Source organism: Pristiophorus japonicus, chromosome 1 (assembly GCF_044704955.1).
Source record: "Pristiophorus japonicus isolate sPriJap1 chromosome 1, sPriJap1.hap1, whole genome shotgun sequence".
NCBI classification, from domain to species: Eukaryota; Metazoa; Chordata; class Chondrichthyes; family Pristiophoridae; genus Pristiophorus; species Pristiophorus japonicus.
The window spans coordinates 146055875-146074825 of NC_091977.1; the positions used below are offsets into that span (position 1 = coordinate 146055875).

Genomic DNA, 18951 nt, shown 5'->3' on the forward strand with positions numbered 1-18951 from the left:
GGTATGTTGAATTTGGTGAATTTTATATGAATTAAAATGAATATGCAATAATATAAAGTTGTAATCCAAAATTGTACATTTCAAGAAACTAATTTGAAAGATTGGGAAATAATCGAAGCAAAAATGTGCCACCTCTAATGTTACCCGATTGACTTTTCCCTTACCGTACATTCAACAAGTCAGATAGAACATTACTGAGTAGTTTTCACACACAGTTCTAATAAATGAAGACTGTTATGTTCAACCAAAAGCTGCAGCATCTCTGGAAAAGAGGAACATACAGCATGCCATTAGATGGCACTGTTGAGATAGAACAGTGTTCTCTTGCAGCATGGTGGAACAATATTTCTCAAATGTGGTAAGCATATTGATAATATGCTACTCTTGGCTTGCTCTAGCTTGTAAAGAAAAACATCTGTTTTGGGAGATCTGACAGGAAATTAATTTTATGTTAAGCTTCATTAAACAGAACGGTACTTTAGATGTAGTATTCGGTAATTCCTCAGAGAAAATTGATTTGAAAGAAAGACTTGCATTTACATTGCGCCTTTCACGATCACCGGATATCTCAAAGCGCTTTACAGCCAATGAAGTACTTTTGGAGTGTAATCACTGTTGTAATGTAGGAAATGCGGCAGCCAATTTGCGCACAAACAGCAATGTGGTAATGACCAAATAATCTGTTTTAGTGATGTTGATTGAGGCTCAGTGTCAAATTTTGTTTTGATAGTGTTCTTAGGAATTTCCTTGGGATACTTTTACTACATTCAAGGTGTTGATTTTTGTTGTGAAAGATGGTATACGGAGGCCAATTGCTTGCTTCAAGGGTGAATTGCGGTGGTAATAGCAGATAGTTTGAGTCTTATTGGTGGGAGCTGTCAGGCTATCTGCCATCCCTGTCTATCAGGAAACGACATGTACGAAAATCTAAAAGAGGCGCTGAGGGTAATGAAAATTAGGTAGATGTTATAGTTCCAAGATGAGGCCTCCCGGAGCTCTTAACAGCTGATTTAATTCTGATGCTCCAATATTATCCCATAGAGGAATAGCCGGGGCCAGAGAGAATCTCTGAGAAAGTTAGAATATACAAGAGTGGTGTACAGGGATGACAAATAAACTGAACTGAAACAACTGAGTTTCAGTAGAAACGCTAAAGTTAGTTTCCAGTGCCCTAGATTAGCCAACTAGTGGCCCCTCCTGGAAAGAGGGCTTTGTGGATGTCTAATGAGAACAGCTCAATTGTGTGATGCACCCTGTGCTCAAAAGTTGCTTGCTCACACATGAAGAATGGCCACTTGGAGAACGACATTGGAAGGTAACCAGCACCTAGGTACTATAACCTAACATGAATCCGTGCCTTTAAGAGAAGAGTTAGAAGAATCTTGTGACTACTGCTTGTCTATCACACTGGAACACTTGAAGAACAATCTTAACAAAAAGAGGAGGAAAACCCAGAGACTGACATTTACAGGCAATTGACAGACCTCTAATTGATTTCTGCTACAATTGCCTGTATTCTCTCAGGAAGTACGGGAACAGTGTTATTAAAGGGGCAGGCCAGATTTGTCGTCGACTAATTGTAAACCATGTTATAAGAGTTCTGCTAATATATTAAAGAAAAAAATATATGTGGGGTATAGCACACTGAAAAAAAAATCAACATTTTATGTGTCTGAAAACATTTTTTTTTAAACACATTTATATTGTCATTTCAACATGTTTAATTTACATAATGTGCAAAATGTGTTGCCATGTAATTTGAGTTGCAAATGATTAGATGTGTTTGAAAAATTAATTGCTGTTCTTGTTTAGCAGCAACTTCAGAGATGCTTACATTTAAAAGGTTTAAAATAAAACTCATTGTGCTTTATTTTAGTGTATATTAACAAATGATTTTACTTTTCAGAATCCAATCTGTACCGCTGCGGATTCAGGGGTTCATCACATCTGGGAATCCCATACAGTCAATCAAAGGTTAGCTAAATATGCAAAGCATCTCGATTATGAATCCAATTCTTTATTCAATAGTGACTACTCCAGAGGGCTGAATAGAAGCTTCTTCAATATTCCTTACAGGGACCTACAAGTAATTATGAGTTGAGTTCAGTGCAATTTGTGGCTTGGAATGCCTCATTTTCTGTGGCACTTTCACAGTCTTAGTTTTAATTTCTACACAGATGTAGTTTCTTATTTAGAAATCTGCATTTAGTAATATTAGATGGTGAAACAAAAAAGTTCTTTACACTGTTTAAGTAACTGAAGACTAAGGGGGAGAAATTTGGTCGCGTCTCATTTGGGGCGGTAACTCAGGCTGAGCGGTCATTTTTGCGCCTTGAATAAGTTTGTGCCCTTCGTCCAGAAATTCATCAGCATCGGTTGAAGAGCTGACAAGGACGCTAAATCAGCTGTTGTACACCAGAGCTGGGGGAGACGCTAACGAAAATACTGGTGCTAAATTTAACCGTGTCATTGCGCATGCGCCGAACTCCAATTCAGATCCCGGGAAAAGCTGAGTCTTAAAGGCGCAGCATAGTAATGCACTCATTAAAGTTTTCAAAATCACTTTTTCTCAAACTGTACTCTTCTTTCTGTCTGCCGCTGCAAACTCAGAGGCTCACCCACTGTGCTGTGTGTAAACGTTGCACTGATTGTGACCTCTGACAGAAGTGTTTCTTCATCCCTTTAAGTAGCCACCAGTTAACAGCTCTGCAAGCCTGTACCTACTGTTTTTCCAGACGTTGTTCTTGGTGGCCGCTAAATGAGGTGACTGCATCTAATGTTCCGACCGGGGCTCAAGCGCGGACGTTGCACCTGGAATACGTCATGATCGGAGTGATGTCAGCAGCCAGGCGCTACTGGTTTACGTTCCCGGTGAACCTCAAATGAATTTTTGGTTGGGGCGCTAAAAGCTGCACTCCCAATCGTTAACCTCTTGTGCTCCCATTAACGCCCCCTCTGGCCGCTAACTGAGGCATTAAACAACCGAAAATCCAGCCCAATATGCTATTCAATTTCACTGCTTCCATGAGCTACTTTAGCGTGTGTACACAGCAATCTAATTTATCTAATAGATCAGAAAATGATTGAAGTCTAGTCTCAAGTAAGGACTATCACGTCATTATTCCGATGGAGCAAACACATCTTTTGGTGGGTTTTCAACAGATAATGACATCAAGCAACCTTGAAATTCCACCGCGAGGAAGGAGGGAAATCTGGGCGGGAGGGGAAGAATTTGGGGCCCCTTTTTATACCTAGAGGAGACTAAAATTGTTTTTAAGACTAAAAAGGCCTGATGTTCACAACTTAATTCGTGCAGTTTTTCTTTGAGAAGACATTACTGTGAATTACGTGGAGATTTCTGTATTCTAGCTTACAAATGTGTAATTTCCTGCAAATCAACTGAAGCTGGATAAACCAGTAACACAAATTTCAGTAATCCTGTTTTGATTGTTGTCCTATGTTTTAAAAAAAAAACAGAGCACACTAACGGTTCTTATTTGTATAGACACCATATATATATAATTTGGATACAAGAAAGAAGAGACTGGACATTGATTTTAAACCTGTGACTTAATCTTGGATTCAGGTGACTGGTTCTTCTCCCAGTCTCTGATGTCATCTGATCCCCCTACCTCACAAAAAGAAGGACCATTGTAATTATTCTGAAGTATTTGGTCTGTTTGTAACCTATGAGCAAAGCAAGTAAAATGCTCAAACCTTTTGCACTACTTTGTCTGATGCATACTTACTGATATATTTTAGGATCATAGTACGCATCATTTGTACGACAGTGGTCACATAGCCATGACGTACACTGGCCTAGCTAGCCTAGTGATCCTCGGAGATGATCTGAAACGGGTAAATAAAGAAGCATGTCTTGCAGGGCTTGGAGCTCTTCAACTGGAAGATGGCAGGTACAGTAAAATCATCATCATATTTTGAGCAAGTTGCTCCAATATTTTGCAGCCGATCATGGCATTGATTTAGCGATGGTACATAAATGTTGAGATAGTTATGTTCTGTGGATTTATCCTCGCTGGATTGGGAGAGCCCAAGCTTTGCTCACTTCGGTCCTTTTGATGCCTGTAAGACGAGATTTTCTTTTTTGTGAAACTGAAATGATTGAATTCTTGTGCCTTGATAGTGGATGAGAACACTATTCATAATCTTTGTTATTTGTGCTTTTTGTTTAGTTCCTCAGTCTTTTCTCTCAAATTTTCTGACTTATCCTGTGGTACGGTTTCTCACATATGGCAAGTTTCTGATACTTTATCCAAATTATCCTTTCTTTTGTGAGCCTCTATGGTTATGGTTAAAAAGCTGTTGGAACATGGATAAAACAGCTGACCCCTAATACTGAACATACCCGATAGTCATACATGCAAACTTGCCAGCAGGGATCATTGAGTACCAATCAGAAGTAGAAATTTGTTATATTTCCCCTCATTTTCCACAGCAGCCCTTACAAAAAAAAAGCCCCTCTGCGCTGAAGCAAATCAGTGCACCCACATGAAACCAACAGAAATTGAAAGTTGGACTTCATGCTATTTGTAAGTCTCTCACCAAATTGTAAATTTACCCACTGAACCATCAGGGAGTCCGTGTTCCACTTTAAAATTGAATTTAATATTTACAAATGTGAGGCACCAGGTAAAGTTGTTTAGATTGAGGTTTGCTTATCATAGAATCATAGAAATTTACAGCATGGAAGGAGGCCATTTCGGCCCATCGTGTCCGCGGCAGCCAACAAACAAGCTATGCAGCCTAATCCCACTTTCCAGTTCTTGGTCCGTAGCCTTGTAGGTTACGGCACTTCAAATGCATATCCAAGGACTTTTTAAATGTGGTGCCTCTACCACCCTTTCAGGCAATGAGTTCCAGACCCCCAGCAGCCCCTGGGTGAAGACATTTCCCTCAAATCCCCTCTAAACCTCCTACCAATTACTTTAAATCTATGCCCACTGGTTGTTGACCCCTCTGCTAAGGGAAATAGATCTTTCCTATTCACTCTATCTAGGCCCCTCATAATTTTATACACCTCAATAAGGTCTCCTCTCAGCCTCCACTGTTCCAAAGAAAACAAATCAGCTTATCCAACCTTTCCTCGTAGCTAAAATTCTCCGGTCCAGGCAACATCCTCGTGAATCTCTGTACCTTCTCGAGTGCAATCACATATTACCTTCTCTACCTTCTCTAGTGTAATCTGTTAATAAAGGATGATATCAGGGAAGTTGTGAGACGATATTGGCTCTAATGAACAAAATGTTGAATCATTGTGGGTGGAGATTAGAGATAGTAAGGGGAAAAAGTCACTGGTGGGCGTAGTTTATAGGCCCCCAAATAATAACTTCACGGTGGGGCGGGCAATAATCAAGGAAATAATGGAAGCATGTGAAAAAGGAACGGCAGTAATCATGGGGGATTTTAACCTACATATCGATTGGTCAACTCAAATCGCACGGGGTAGCCTGGAGGAGGAATTCATAGAATGCATACGGGATTGTTTCTTAGAACAGTATGTTACAGAACTTGCAAGGGAGCAAGCTATCTTAGATCTGGTCCTGTGTAATGAGACAGGAATAATAAACGATCTCCTAGTAAAAGATCCTCTCGGAATGAGTGATCACAGTAGGGTTGAATTTGTAATACAGATTGAGGGTGAGGAAGTAGTGTCTCAAATGAGCGTACTATGCTTAAACAAAGGGGACGACAGTGGGATGAGGGCAGAGTTGGCTAAAGTAGACTGGAAACACAGACTAAATGGTGGCACAATTGAGGAACAGTGGAGGACTTTTAAGGAGCTCTTTCAGAGTGCTCAACAAAAATATATTCCAGTGAAAGAGAAGGGATAACCAGCCGTGGATAACCAGAGAAATTAAGGAGAGTATCAAATTAAAAACCAATGCGTATAAGGTGGCCAAGGTTAGTGGGAAAATAGAAGATTGGGAAAATTTTAAACGACAGCAAAGAATGACTAAGAAAGCAATAAAGAAAGGAAAGATAGATTACGAAGGTAAACTTGCGCAAAACATAAAAACGGATAGTAAAAGCTTTTACAGATATATAAAACGGAAAAGAGTGACTAGAGTAAATGTTGGTCCCCTAAAAGATGAGAAGGGGGATTTAATAATGGGAAATGTGGAAATGGCTGAAACCTTAAACAATTATTTTGCTTCGGTCTTCACAGTGGAAGACAGAGAAACCATGCCAGAAATTGCTGGTCACAGGAATGTGGGAAGGGAGGACCTGGAGACAATCAATATCACTAGGGGGGTAGTGCTGGACAGGCTAATGGGACTCAAGGTAGACAAGTCCCCTGGTCCTGATGAAATGCATCCCAGGGTATTAAAAGAGATGGCGGAAGTTATAGCAGATGCATTCGTTATAATCTACCAAAATTCTCTGGACTCTGGGGAGGTACCAGCGGATTGGAAAGCAGCTAATGTAACACCTCTGTTTAAAAAAGGGGGCAGACATAAGGCAGGTAACTATAGGCCGGTTAGTTTAACATCTGTAGTGGGGAAAATGCTTGAAGCTATCATTAAGGAAGAAATAGCGGGACATCTAGATAGGAATAGTGCAATCAAGCAGACGCAACATGGATTCATGAAGGGGAAACTAATTTACTGGAATTCTTTGAGGATATAACGAGCATGGTGGATAGAGGTGTACCGATGGATGTGGTGTATTTAGATTTTCAAAAGGCATTCGATAAGGTGCCACACAAAAGGTTACTGCAGAAGATAAAGGTACGCGGGGTCAGTGGAAATGTATTAGCATGGATAGAGAATTGGCTGGCTAACAGAAAGCAGAGAGTTGGGATAAATGGGTCCTTTTCGGGTTGGAAATCGGTGGTTAGTGGTGTGCCACAGGGATCGGTGCTGGGACCACAACTGTTTACAATATACATAGATGACCTGGAAGAGGGGACAGAGTGTAGTATAACAACATTTGCAGATGACACAAAGATTAGTGGGAAAGCGGGTTGTGTAGAGGACACAGAGAGGCTGCAAAGAGATTTAGATAGGTTAAGCGAATGGGCTAAGGTTTGGCAGATGGAATACAATGTCGGAAAGTGTGAGGTCATCCACCTTGGGGAAAAAAACCAAAAAAAGAGAATACTATTTGAATGGGGAGAAATTACAACATGCTGCGGTGCAGAGGGACATGGGGGTCCTTGTGCATGAATCCCAAAAAGTTAGTTTGCAGGTGCAGCAGGTAATCAGGAAGGCCAATGGAATGTTGGCCTTCATTGCGAGAGGGATGGAGTACAAAAGCAGGGAGGTTTTTCTGCAACTGTATTGGGTATTGGTGAGGCCGCACCTGGAGTTCTGCGTGCAGTTTTGGTCGCCTTACTTAAGGAAGGATATACTGGCTTTGGAGGGGGTACAGAGACGATTCACTAGGTTGATTCCGGAGATGAGCGGGTTACCTTTTGATGATAGATTGAGTAGACTGGGTCTTTACTCGTTGGAGTTCAGAAGGATGAGGGGTGATCTTATAGAAACATTTAAAATAATGAAAGAGATAGACAAGATAAAGGCAGAGAGGTTGTTTCCACTGGTCGAGGAGACTAGAACTAGGGGGCACAGCCTCAAAATACGGGGGAGCCAATTTAAAACCGAGTTGAGAAGGAATTTCTTCTCCCAGAGGGTTGTGAATCTGTGGAATTCTCTGCCCAAGGAAGCAGTTGAGGCTAGCTCATTGAATGTATTCAAGTCACAGATAGATAGATTTTTAACTAATAAGGGAATTAAGGGTTATGGGGAGCGGGCGGGTAAGTGGAGCTGAGTCCACGGCCAGATCAGCCATGATCTTGTTGAATGGCGGAGCAGGCTCGAGGGGCTAGATGGCCTACTCCTTTTCCTAATTCTTATGTTCTTATGTTCTTATATTTCCTGTAATGTGATGACGGGAACTCTAGCTGTGGCCTAACTAGTGCTTTATACAGTTCAAGCATAATCTCCCTGCTCTTGTTTTCTATGCCTCGGCTAATAAAGGCAAGTATTCCGTATGCCTTCTTAACCACCTTATTTACCTGGTCTACTACCTTCAGGGATCTGTGGACATGCACTTCAAGGTCCCTTGTTCTTGATCAGGCCAACATCCCCAGCATCGAAGCACTGACCACACTCGACCAGCTCTGTTGGGCGGGCCACATTGTTCGCATGCGGACACAAGATTCCCAAAGCAAGTGCTCGATTCGGAACTCCTACATGGCAAGCGAACCCCAGGTAGGCAGAGGAAAAATTTCAAGGACATCGTCAAAGCCTCCTTGATAAAATGCAACATCCCCACCGACACCTGGGAGTCTTTGGCCAAAGACCGCACTAAGTGGAGGAAGAGCATCCGGGAGGGCGCTGAGCACCTCGAGTCTCGTCGCCAAGCGCAGGCAGCGGAAGGAGCGTGCGGCAAACCAGACTCCCCACCCACCCTTTCCTCCAACGACTCTCTGTCCCAGCTGTGACAGAGGCTGTAATTCCCGAATTGGACTGTACAGTCACCTGAGAACTCACTTTTGGAATGGAAGCATGTTTTCCTCGATTTTGAGGGACTGCCTATGATGATGATGATTCCTCTACACTTCTCAATGTCCTACCATTTAATGTGTATTCCCTTGCCTTGTTAGCCCTCCCCAAATGCATTAGCTCACGCTTCTCCGGATTGAATTCCATTTGCCATTGTTCTGCCCATCTGACCAGTTCATTGATACCTTTCTGCCGTCTACAGCATTCTACTTCATTATCAACCACATAGCCAATTTTTGTATCATCTACAAACTTCTTAATCATACACCCCACATTCAAGTCTAAATCATTGATGTGTACCACAAAAAGCAAGGGACCTTATACTGAGCCCTGCGGAACCCCACAGAAAACTGCCTTCCAGTCACAAAAATACCCATCAGCCATTACCCTTTGCCTCCTGCCTCTGAGCCACTTTTGGTTCCAATTTGCCACTTTGCCTTGGTTCCCATGTGCTTTTACTTTCGTGACCAGTCTGCCATGTAGGACGTTATCAAAAACCTTGCTAAAATCCATATACACTAACATAAAACGCACTACCCTCATCGACCCTCCTTGTTACCACCTCAAAACATTCAATCAAGTTAGTCAGACATGACCTTCCCTTAACAAATTCATGCTGACTGTCCTTGATTAATCCGTGTCTTAATGAAGATTTATCCTGTCGCTCAGAATTTTCTCCAGTAATTTTCCCATCACTGAGGTTAGGCTGACTGGCCTGTAATTACTCGGTCTGTCCCTTTCTCTCTTTTTAAAAAAAAAAGTACAACGTTAGGAGTTCTCTAGCTGGCACCGCACCTGTAGCCAGAGAGGATTGGAAAATGATGGTCAGAGCCTCTGCTATTTCCTCTTTTGCTTCTTTTAACAGCCTGGGATACATTTCATTTGGGCCTGGGAATTTATCCTCTTTCAAAGCTGCTAAACCTCTTAATACTTCCCCTCTCGCTGGTTATTTCATCTAATATTTCACACTCCTCCTCTCTGATTGCAGTGTCTGCATTGCCCCTCTCTTTTGTGAAAACAGACACAAAAGTGTTCATTGAGAACCATATCCACATTTTCCACCACCACATACTGAATACCTTTATGGTCTCTATTAGGCCCTACTCTTTCTTTAGTTATCCTCTTGCTCTTAATGTATTTATAAAACATCTTTTGGAGTAAAATGTGTTCTACTACTATGCAAGTGTATTTCTTTAATTCGGTTATGAAAATTTTTAACTTCTGATCAACACCAATTTATAATTGTACAACAGACACCTAAGGTACAGAAACCTTATTTTCAGTGGCTCCAAGTTAAATTTCACAGTGAAGAATCAAATGAATGCTAGAAAGAACAAGTGTATTTATCCTGTCTAGATAGTTTCAGCAGTATTCTTTGTTTTCCTTCCTATCTTTCTCTTTGTCTCGCAGTTTCTATGCAGTGCCAGAAGGAAGTGAAAATGACATGAGGTTTGTTTACTGTGCCACTTGTATCTGCTACATGCTTAATGACTGGTCAGGAATGAATACAAAGAAAGCCATAAACTACATCAGGAAAAGCATGGTAAGTAAGAAAAGAGATCTGTAACATGAATAAATCTTTGAGTTGAATTTTAAGTTTTTATTATTTTTTTTAGCTCTTGCTCGCAGAACTTTAGCTCATGAAACTTGTCTTCACAGCACAGATGATAAATACAAACCAAAAACTACAGTTCTTCAAAGAAAAACAAATATTTTTTGTTTCTAAGAGGGCTGTTTATTTTTGCTATAATATGGAGATGTTTGCAGATATTACAGGCAGATGATTTGTTTTCTTTTATTACCCTTTGATTTGGAAATTACTGGGAGAAATGGTAATTGCAGACAACAAAATAAAATAAATCACAATCTTGCTGCTGACATTTTAAACGCTGCCACAGGTTGTGGTTGGTCATCTTGTTTTTGTTACACCTTCATAAAAATGTCTAAGCTCTTTTACTGGGATTGAAATAGGGTGTGCTTTTGTTGTACCTTAATTAAAATGTCTAAGCTCTTTCAAGGGATTGAAATAGGGTGTGTATAGGTTGCCCAAGTCAACTTCGTAGTGTTTTGAAAATCCGTTTAATTGGAGTTGTGAAAAGGTAGGTTGTTAAAACTTTGTTGATGCCCTGACTCTTCCTTATTTAGATTTGAACAATTAAGCTGTTTAGTTACCAATAGTTGAGTACTGGGTACTAGTAGTTATATACCGAGCACATATTGATCTTTATTTCTTAATCAAGTAAAAGATCAATCTGGGATGATGTTTAAACTCTATTACAATCTTAATCTGTTGAAATTTGGGATAAAATGTAATTTTCTACTTTGCAAATGCATTTCCTATAGTAATATTTTAAGATCATTTCCTATAGTAATATTTTAGGATAAATTGAAATTGTGTGCAAAATGAATGCCATAAAAACTGCTTCATTTGAAATAATGCACTATCACTGTTATGTCTGGAGAAAGAGTCAGACCGAACACTGAGAGCTCAAAGAGCAGAAAAACCATGCCAAAAATTGCTGGTCACGGGAATGTGGGAAGGGAGGACCTTGAGACAATCACTATCACTAGGGAGGTAGTGCTGGACAGGCTAATGGGACTCAAGGTAGACAAGTCCCCTGGTCCTGATGAAATGCATCCCAGGGTATTAAAAGAGATGGCAGAAGTTATAGCAGATGCATTCGTTATAATCTACCAAAATTCTCTGGACTCTGGGGAGGTACCAGCGAATTGGAAAGCAGCTAATGTATCGCCTCTGTTTAAAAAAGAGGGCAGACAAAAGGCAGGTAACTATAGGCCAGTTAGTTTAACATCTGTAGTGGGGAAAATGCTTGAAGCTATCATTAAGGAAGAAATAGCGGGACATCTAGATAGGAATAGTGCAATCAAGCAGACGCAACATGGATTCATGAAGGGGAAATCATGTTTAACTAATTTACTGGAATTCTTTGAGGATATAATGAGCATGGTGGATAGAGGTGTACCAATGGATGTGGTGTATTTAGATTTCCAAAAGGCATCCGATAAGGTGCCACACAAAAGGTTACTGCAGAAGATAAAGGTACGTGGAGTCAGAGGAAATGTATTAGCATGGATAGAGAATTGGCTGGCGAACAGAAAGCAGAGAGTCGGGATAAATGGGTCCTTTTCGGGTTGGAAATCGGTGGTTAGTGGTGTGCCACAGGGATCGGTGCTGGGACCACAACTGTTTACAATATGCATAGATGGCCTGGAAGAGGGGACAGAGTGTAGTGTAACAAAATTTGCAGATGACACAAAGATTAGTGGGAAAGCGGGTTGTGTAGAGGACACAGAGCGGCTGCAAAGAGATTTAGATAGGTTAAGCGAATGGGCTAAGGTTTGACAGATGGAATACAATGCCGGAAAATGTGAGGTCATCCACCTTGGGGAAAAAAAAACAGTAAAAGGGAATACTATTTGAATGGGGAGAAATTACAACATGCTGCGGTGCAGAGGGACCCTGGGGGTCCTTGTGCATGAATCCCAAAAAGTTAGTTTGCAGGTGCAGCAGGTAATCAGGAAGGCGAATGGAATGTTGGCCTTCATTGCGAGAGGGATGGAGTGGAGTACAAAAGCAGGGAGGTCCTGCTGCAACTGTACAAGGTATTGGTGAGGCCGCACCTGAAGTACTACGTGCAGTTTTGGTCACCTTACTTAAGGAAGGATATACTAGCTTTGGAGGGGGTACAGAGATGATTCACTGGGCTGATTCCGGAGATGAGGGGGTTACCTTATGATGATAGATTGGGTAGACTGGGTCTTTACTCGTTGGAGATCAGAAGGATGATTGGTGATCTTATAGAAACATTCAAAATAATGAAAGGGATAGACAAGATAGAGGCAGAGAGGTTGTTTCCACTGGTCGGGGAGACTGGAACTAGGGGGCACAGCCTCAAAATACGGGGGAGCCAATTTAAAACCGAGTTGAGAAGGAATTTCTTCTTCCAGAGGGTCGTGAATCTGTGGAATTCTCTGCCTAAGGAAGCAGTTGAGGCTAGCTCATTGTATGTATTCAAGTCACAGATAGATTTTTAACCAATAAGGGAATTAAGGGTTATGGGGAGCGGGCAGGTAAGTGGAGCTGAGTCCACGGCCAGATCAGCCATGATCTTTTTGAATGGCAGAGCAGGCTCGAGGGGCTAGATGGCCTACTCCTGTTCCTAATTCTTATGTTCTTATGTAATGTAAAGTGTGACCTTAGTCTTTTATTGCAGGTCTCCAGAGTGCTTCGCCAACCTGTGAGGCCTCCTTAAATACCTCCCAAGGGATTATGGGATCCTTGGGACTCCAGGGGATGAGCCCTCCGGTGGCTGTACAGAATAAATACAAGTTTACATATATAACAATCACCTTTTTCATCAAAAAATTACTTTCAGTTAACAGTAATAGATTGTAATCCATTGGAAACTCCAACTCAATGATTTTGTAACTTTGAGATAACGTGGCAAGTATGCATTTTAGGTGTCGGTACTTGAAGCTTGTTTTTGACCTTGTGCATTTGTTGTGGAACCTTCTGACTGTGCTGTGCTTTTTGTTTTGGTGCAGTTGAGTTTGTAGCCTGAGAGCTAACTTCTTTTGATAGTTTGAAAGACACTGAGGAGCAAGGCAGCAGCCCAGCAAATGTTGCCTACTTAGAAACCATACTTATTTCTTCCACCTAACCCCGCACATACACGTGTGCACAATGCACGCCATCAACATGCTGACTTGGTCTTATGGATGGCGCTGGGGGTTCTATGATAGGGTGACGTGGGGGAACATTCTCATTTAGTTCATTGGAGGGAGAATTTAGGGATGGTGCTGAGGGCGACTATAGTTTTTAATCCACTTTGTGAATGTATTATCAGACAGTTCTTTCAAGGGTGATTAGTAAAAAGTCTTGCTGTGACTAATTCAACATCTTTTTTGTATCTGATCCACATACCAGGTGGCCTTTGAAGAATTATTCACCGCACTAAACATGAAGTGATTCATTTGCTTCCATTTTACTGTAATAAAGGTACTTTAAGTGTGTGCATCACAAAGTGGATCAAAAACTATGGTCACCCTCAGCACTAAAGGCTACACTGTCTCTGAATTCTTCCTCCAATGAACAACTAAACGAAAATGTTCCCCATGTATCCAGTTGTGACCAATTGTTCCGTTTGCCACTGAGTTGTCATCGGAGTTACCACTTGTACAAAAGTCCGCAGCAGAAGCTTTTAACAATCAAATGTTTTTTGTGCACATTTTCTTTGTTAAACCCATGTCAAAGAATTTTCAATTCTGAAACTCTGTAATCACTGCAGACAGGTGGTTGAATCCAAAAAGCCTCATGCATGTTTTTAAATTTAGTGTTCACCAGTTATACAAAATAATGTAAATGAATTAATACTAGGAAGTAGGTATTGGAAGACTGTTGTGTATCAGTGCAAATTATGTGCTAAGTATAGATCAAGGCTACCTACCCTGGTAACCTTTCGTCTCAATCTGCTCAGGCTTAAGAAGCTTTGTGACTGTAACCCAATCCGCAATTACTGGCAACATTTCCATTGTATCTCGTTCTTTAACTCGGGATATAGCATCCCCTTGGGGTAGGAGCAAATGCTAAACCCCTAGTTACCATGGAAGAAAAAGTTATTTTTGACTGCTGCAAAAATTTAATGCCCACAGATTTTTCTGGGTTGAATTGTCGTCTTGTAGGTTTTATGTGGTGCTTTTAATATATTTGCTTTGCAGCAATAACCCCTATTTAAAAAAAAATGATATCAGTTATATTTCAGAGGAATGTCCTATTTATGCTGAGTTCTAAGGCCATAACCAAGTCACCCAGTTTGATGTTGCTGCTTGTTCCAGTGGAATTACTGTGATTTTATATCGCTGAGCAACTCCGCTAAAAAGCTTTGTTTACTCATATTGCACTTGTTTGTTCTTCTGTCCAGTAGTTCCCTTCTGGTAGCAGCTGGTTAAAACAAACATCAGAGTTTTGTTTTCCTGCCTGTTCACTTGTGAATGTATGCATAGATTTCGAAAGCGATTAAAAGGTCACCAGTGGCAACAGGTAAGGGGAAAACACTGGAAGCAGAGTGAATGAATGTGAAAGTCTGCCCATCATTGCAGAATGCTATATCTTTACATGCCTCTGAATTGGGCCAAGGAGCGAGGAAACTGAGGTCTAAGTAATTGGCTCAGACACTGAATCAGAGGCACTAAATTCTGATTGTTTTAGAGTATCAAAAATAATCTGAATTTTGGGATGGTCTGGACTCTTTGCTACATTGATCTTGACATTAGATACAGATTGCAACTCCCTTATCCGGAAGCACCCCTCATCTGGAACCATTCCCGACCACCAGGTGGCGCATGCGCAGAACTACAACGTGAACAAATTGAAGTCCTTCCTCGATGCCGACTCTCGCAATCGCTGGCCTGACCCCACAATTTCCCCCCCCCCCACCCAATGATCTCTGCTGCACTTTCAAGCCAGCCAGCCCCGATATCACCTTGCTCAGTACCTGTATCATCCAATTTAACGTGACCACCACTCGTGCAGAAAAATCCCCTATCCGGAACAGGCCAGGTCCCGAGGGTTCTGGATAAGGGAGGTTCAATCTGTACTAGATTTCTGATGGAATCTTTCTCTTCTCTTCCATCTTGCTGCATTTCAATGGTTAAAATATTTTTTTAAATTGCAGATGAAGCAGTTCAACGTTTTTCGGTTATTTGACACTTTTTGTGTTTTTTATTTTGAGAAGCAAAAGGCATAAACATTGAAATCAAAGTCTGACCCTTGAGTTAAGGGCCACTTTTATGTAGAATTTCTGTAGATTAAGATTGTTTTTCTTTGTGGTCTTAAAATAGCCTGCTCTGAATTCAGTAGCTTTAGTGATTTGTTCCCAGTAATCTTCTTATCACTTCTCAATTACACACTCAACTGACCAAGGCCAGGCTCACTCTGATTCCTGTTTCATAAATATAAGCTTGCTTTTCTGTTGTTTTTAATGCACTTTTGGGTTACAGTATTTGAAGAAAGCTTGTGGGTAAACTTAGATTACTTAAGATGAAAATTACTTTTTAGCATAAAGCACTTATCCTTTTCTGTCTGTATAAATAAATCGGTATTCACAGGAATAATTTTTTTTTCAATGCTTCTCCATGATTGCTAGCTAATTTTATTTCAATAGGCTATGCCCTGATATCTGGATGGAATGTATTTGGCAAGCTGTTACGATTTTGCTTAGAATTTCAATAATTAGTCATAGATTAGATTCTCCTTTTTTAAAACAATCCTACCCTCATGGTTTTACTGGCAGTAGACATTTTTGTTAAATTGGAGTTGGTTCAAAAAAAGAGATGTTCCAGATTGATATGTAAGCATTTAAAACAGTAAAATCGAGAAGATGATCCAGTTCAATGATCTTTTGTAACATCTGCAAATGCATTCTTTTGCATGAAATATCATTCGCCTGCGATCCCTTCAAGATCTAATTGGTGAGCTATCAATCTGTTTATAAGTTGTGTGTAACACAAAGGGTGCTGGCAATTTTATGCTGAAATTATTGCTTCTTATAGTGATCTTTTAATAGGTGACTGTGATTAACATTTCAGAAACTACTTTGCCCAATCATGTATTGATCAATCATTTGTATGCATATCCAGTTTATCTAAAAATACAAAGGGAATTCAAATTCATTGATCCAGGTTCTGACCTTGTACTTAGTACAGGACATTGAGATAGTTAACCTACTATTGAATGGCATGAAGTTCCTGACATTTCATGGTGGATATAGAATCATAGAAATTTACAGCACAGAAGGAGGCCAATTTGGCCCATCGTGTCCACGCTGGCCAATCAAGAACTATCCAGCCTAATCCCACTTTCCAGCTCTTAGTCCATAACCCTGTAGGTTACAGCACTTTGGGCCCAAGTTTCGGATGTCCTCCCAGAACGGTGCACTCCGAGAGGCCCGCCTATTTTTTAGAATAAAAAAAGCGCCTAAAACTTAACTCGCGATTCTCCGAGTCCAGCAGGCCTGTTTCACAGTCAATGCAGTGCAGCACGAGCAGCTGGGGACGGAGTTACGACCCTGGGCCAAAAAGAGTGCCAGCAGCTGCGCGCGTGCGCTGTAGCTTCTGGCCCCCAGATTCTGTGTGTGTGTACTGCTGGCTGTGTGGGAGGGGCCCAAAACACGCAGCCCTTAACCCTGGCCGAATGGGCTCCTAGAGCATCCAGAATGCTGATTTGCAGCTCGAAGCACGCAGCCCCTCGCCCTGGCTGAATGGGCTCCTGGAGCAGCCAGGGTGCTGATTTGCAGCATGCAGCCCCTAGCCCTGGCTGAATGGGCTCCCTCATCGCGGCCAGAATGCCGATTTGCAGCCCAAAGCACACAGCCCCTAGCCCTGGCTGGGCTACCAGTGCTCCCGAAAGGGTAGGTGAGGTAGGAACTTTTTATTTTTTATTTATTTATTTATTGAATTATTTTTTGATTTATTTATCATTTATTATTGATGGTTCTTTATTTTTAAAAGTGAAGTGTTTAATGCTTTGGAAAATCCTCTAACTGCCCTTTTCTCCTCGCCCCCCCCCCCAATCTCTGGATATCTGCACATGATTTCTAAAGTCTCCAAGGTTTTTCAGAGTGTACAAAAGTGGACACTTACTCTGTTCTAACTTAGTTTGGAGTAACTTTTCCCTGCCTAAACTTGCAAAACAGGCGTAAGTGGCTGGTAATGCCCCCTTTTGGAAAAAAAACTTTACTAAAACGAAACTATACTTAACTCACTTAAACTGGAGCAAACTAAATGCCGAGAATTGCGATTTCTAAGATACACCATACTAAACTAGTTGCTCCAAAAAATAGGAGCAATTCGAACCGAAACTTGGGCCCAATAAGTGCACATCCAGGTACTTTTTAAATGTGGTGAGGGTTTCTGCCTCTACCACCTTTTCAGGCAATGAGTTCCCAACCCCCACTGCCCTCTGGGTGAAGATATTTCCCCATATATCTCCTCTAAACCTTCCCCCAATTACTTTAAATCTTTGCCCCTGGTTGTTGATCCCTCTGCCAAGGGAAACCGGTCCTTTTTATCCACTCTATCTAGGCCCCTCATAATTGTATACACCTCCATCAGGTCTCCCCTCAACCTCCTCTATTCCAAAAAAACCAGATCCAGCATCTCCAATCTTTCCTCAGCCAAAATTCTCCAGTCCAGGCAACATTCTTGTAAATCTCCTCTGCACCCTTTCCAGTGCAATCACATCTTTCCTGTAATGTGACCGGAACTGCACATAGTACTCCAGCTGCGGCCTAACCCAGTATTTTATACAGTCCAAGCATAATCTCCTTGCTCTTGTATTCCATGCCTCGACTAATAAAGGCAAGTATTCCGTGTGCCTTCTTAACCACCTTATCTATCTGGTCTGCTACTTTCAGGGATCTGTGTACATGTACTCCAAGGTTCCTTTGTTCCTCTACACGTTCCAGTGTCTATGGGCCCGTAACTTGCGATCAGCGGTGAAGCAAAGATGCTCATTGCTAGTCCCGAATAAAGCTGCCCGCAGAGATCTCGCGATCACTGTGGCGTGAAGTTTGCTGTTTTCGATGTTTAATTGATTGCAGCGCTGTGAATAGAGGATTCCTATGGCGATGCTGCAGTGATGTCAACAAACTGTCTAAGCAGCCAATCACATTGAAGAATTCTCACAGACAGGAAACCAGCAAATGAGAAGCTGCTTTTATCCTGACTTTTTAGAGGGCAAAATAAAGATTTGGACTTTCACATGGGGAGAAGGTAGAAGCTGAAAGATCATGAACAAATTTAAATGTAAAAAATAATTTTTCAGGGCCAGACCGTTTAGCAGTTAATATGCTGTTAAACCCCAGTTACACCTATTCCAACAAGGCTTCACATTTAATGGGATATTTAACAGTGATACTAATGTGGGAAATTCCAAGTTTCCGCCACTTTCGTCGTTTTCACTGATTGCTGGGGTGGGGGGTTGGTGAAGGGCAGAGGGGTTCACAGCGCAGTCAGTGTCAGAGCAGTGAATGACTTACTGGAACTTAAGGATTTCCGCGTTTAGATGCGCATGCACTAAATCCTGAAAATGCAGTCAGTTTCAGAGGGCTAATGACAGTGAACGTGACAGTTCGCCATCATTACCCACCGCAAATTCCGGGCCTTGGAATAAGCTCGCCACAGAAAGTTAGAGCTTGTCTATTTCAGTCCAGGTTCCCTTTTTTAATGGCATGATAAGTCTTAATTACTGCCAAACAACACCTCTCGCATTGAAAATTTACTTTTACAAATTGGAGTTTCATTCCGTCAGATTTTAATTGTTATTGATTTTTAAAATAAATCCGTTCTCTCAATCCAATCTTTCTTTCCTTCTCTTTATTTCGCTTTTTGTACCTGATTTGAC

General features: G+C 41.3%; 1 protein-coding gene across 1 annotated transcript in view; it reads left to right on the forward strand.

Annotated features, from left to right (window-relative positions):
• The window catches only part of pggt1b (protein geranylgeranyltransferase type I, beta subunit), a 106306-nt gene that overhangs the window by 42312 nt on the left and 45043 nt on the right, over positions 1 to 18951 (forward strand). Inside the window, exons 3-5 of the mRNA XM_070864152.1 lie at positions 1907 to 1974; positions 3763 to 3914; positions 9939 to 10071. Coding sequence (XP_070720253.1) covers positions 1907 to 1974; positions 3763 to 3914; positions 9939 to 10071 — 353 coding nt within the window. The remainder of the gene's footprint in view (positions 1 to 1906; positions 1975 to 3762; positions 3915 to 9938; positions 10072 to 18951) is intronic.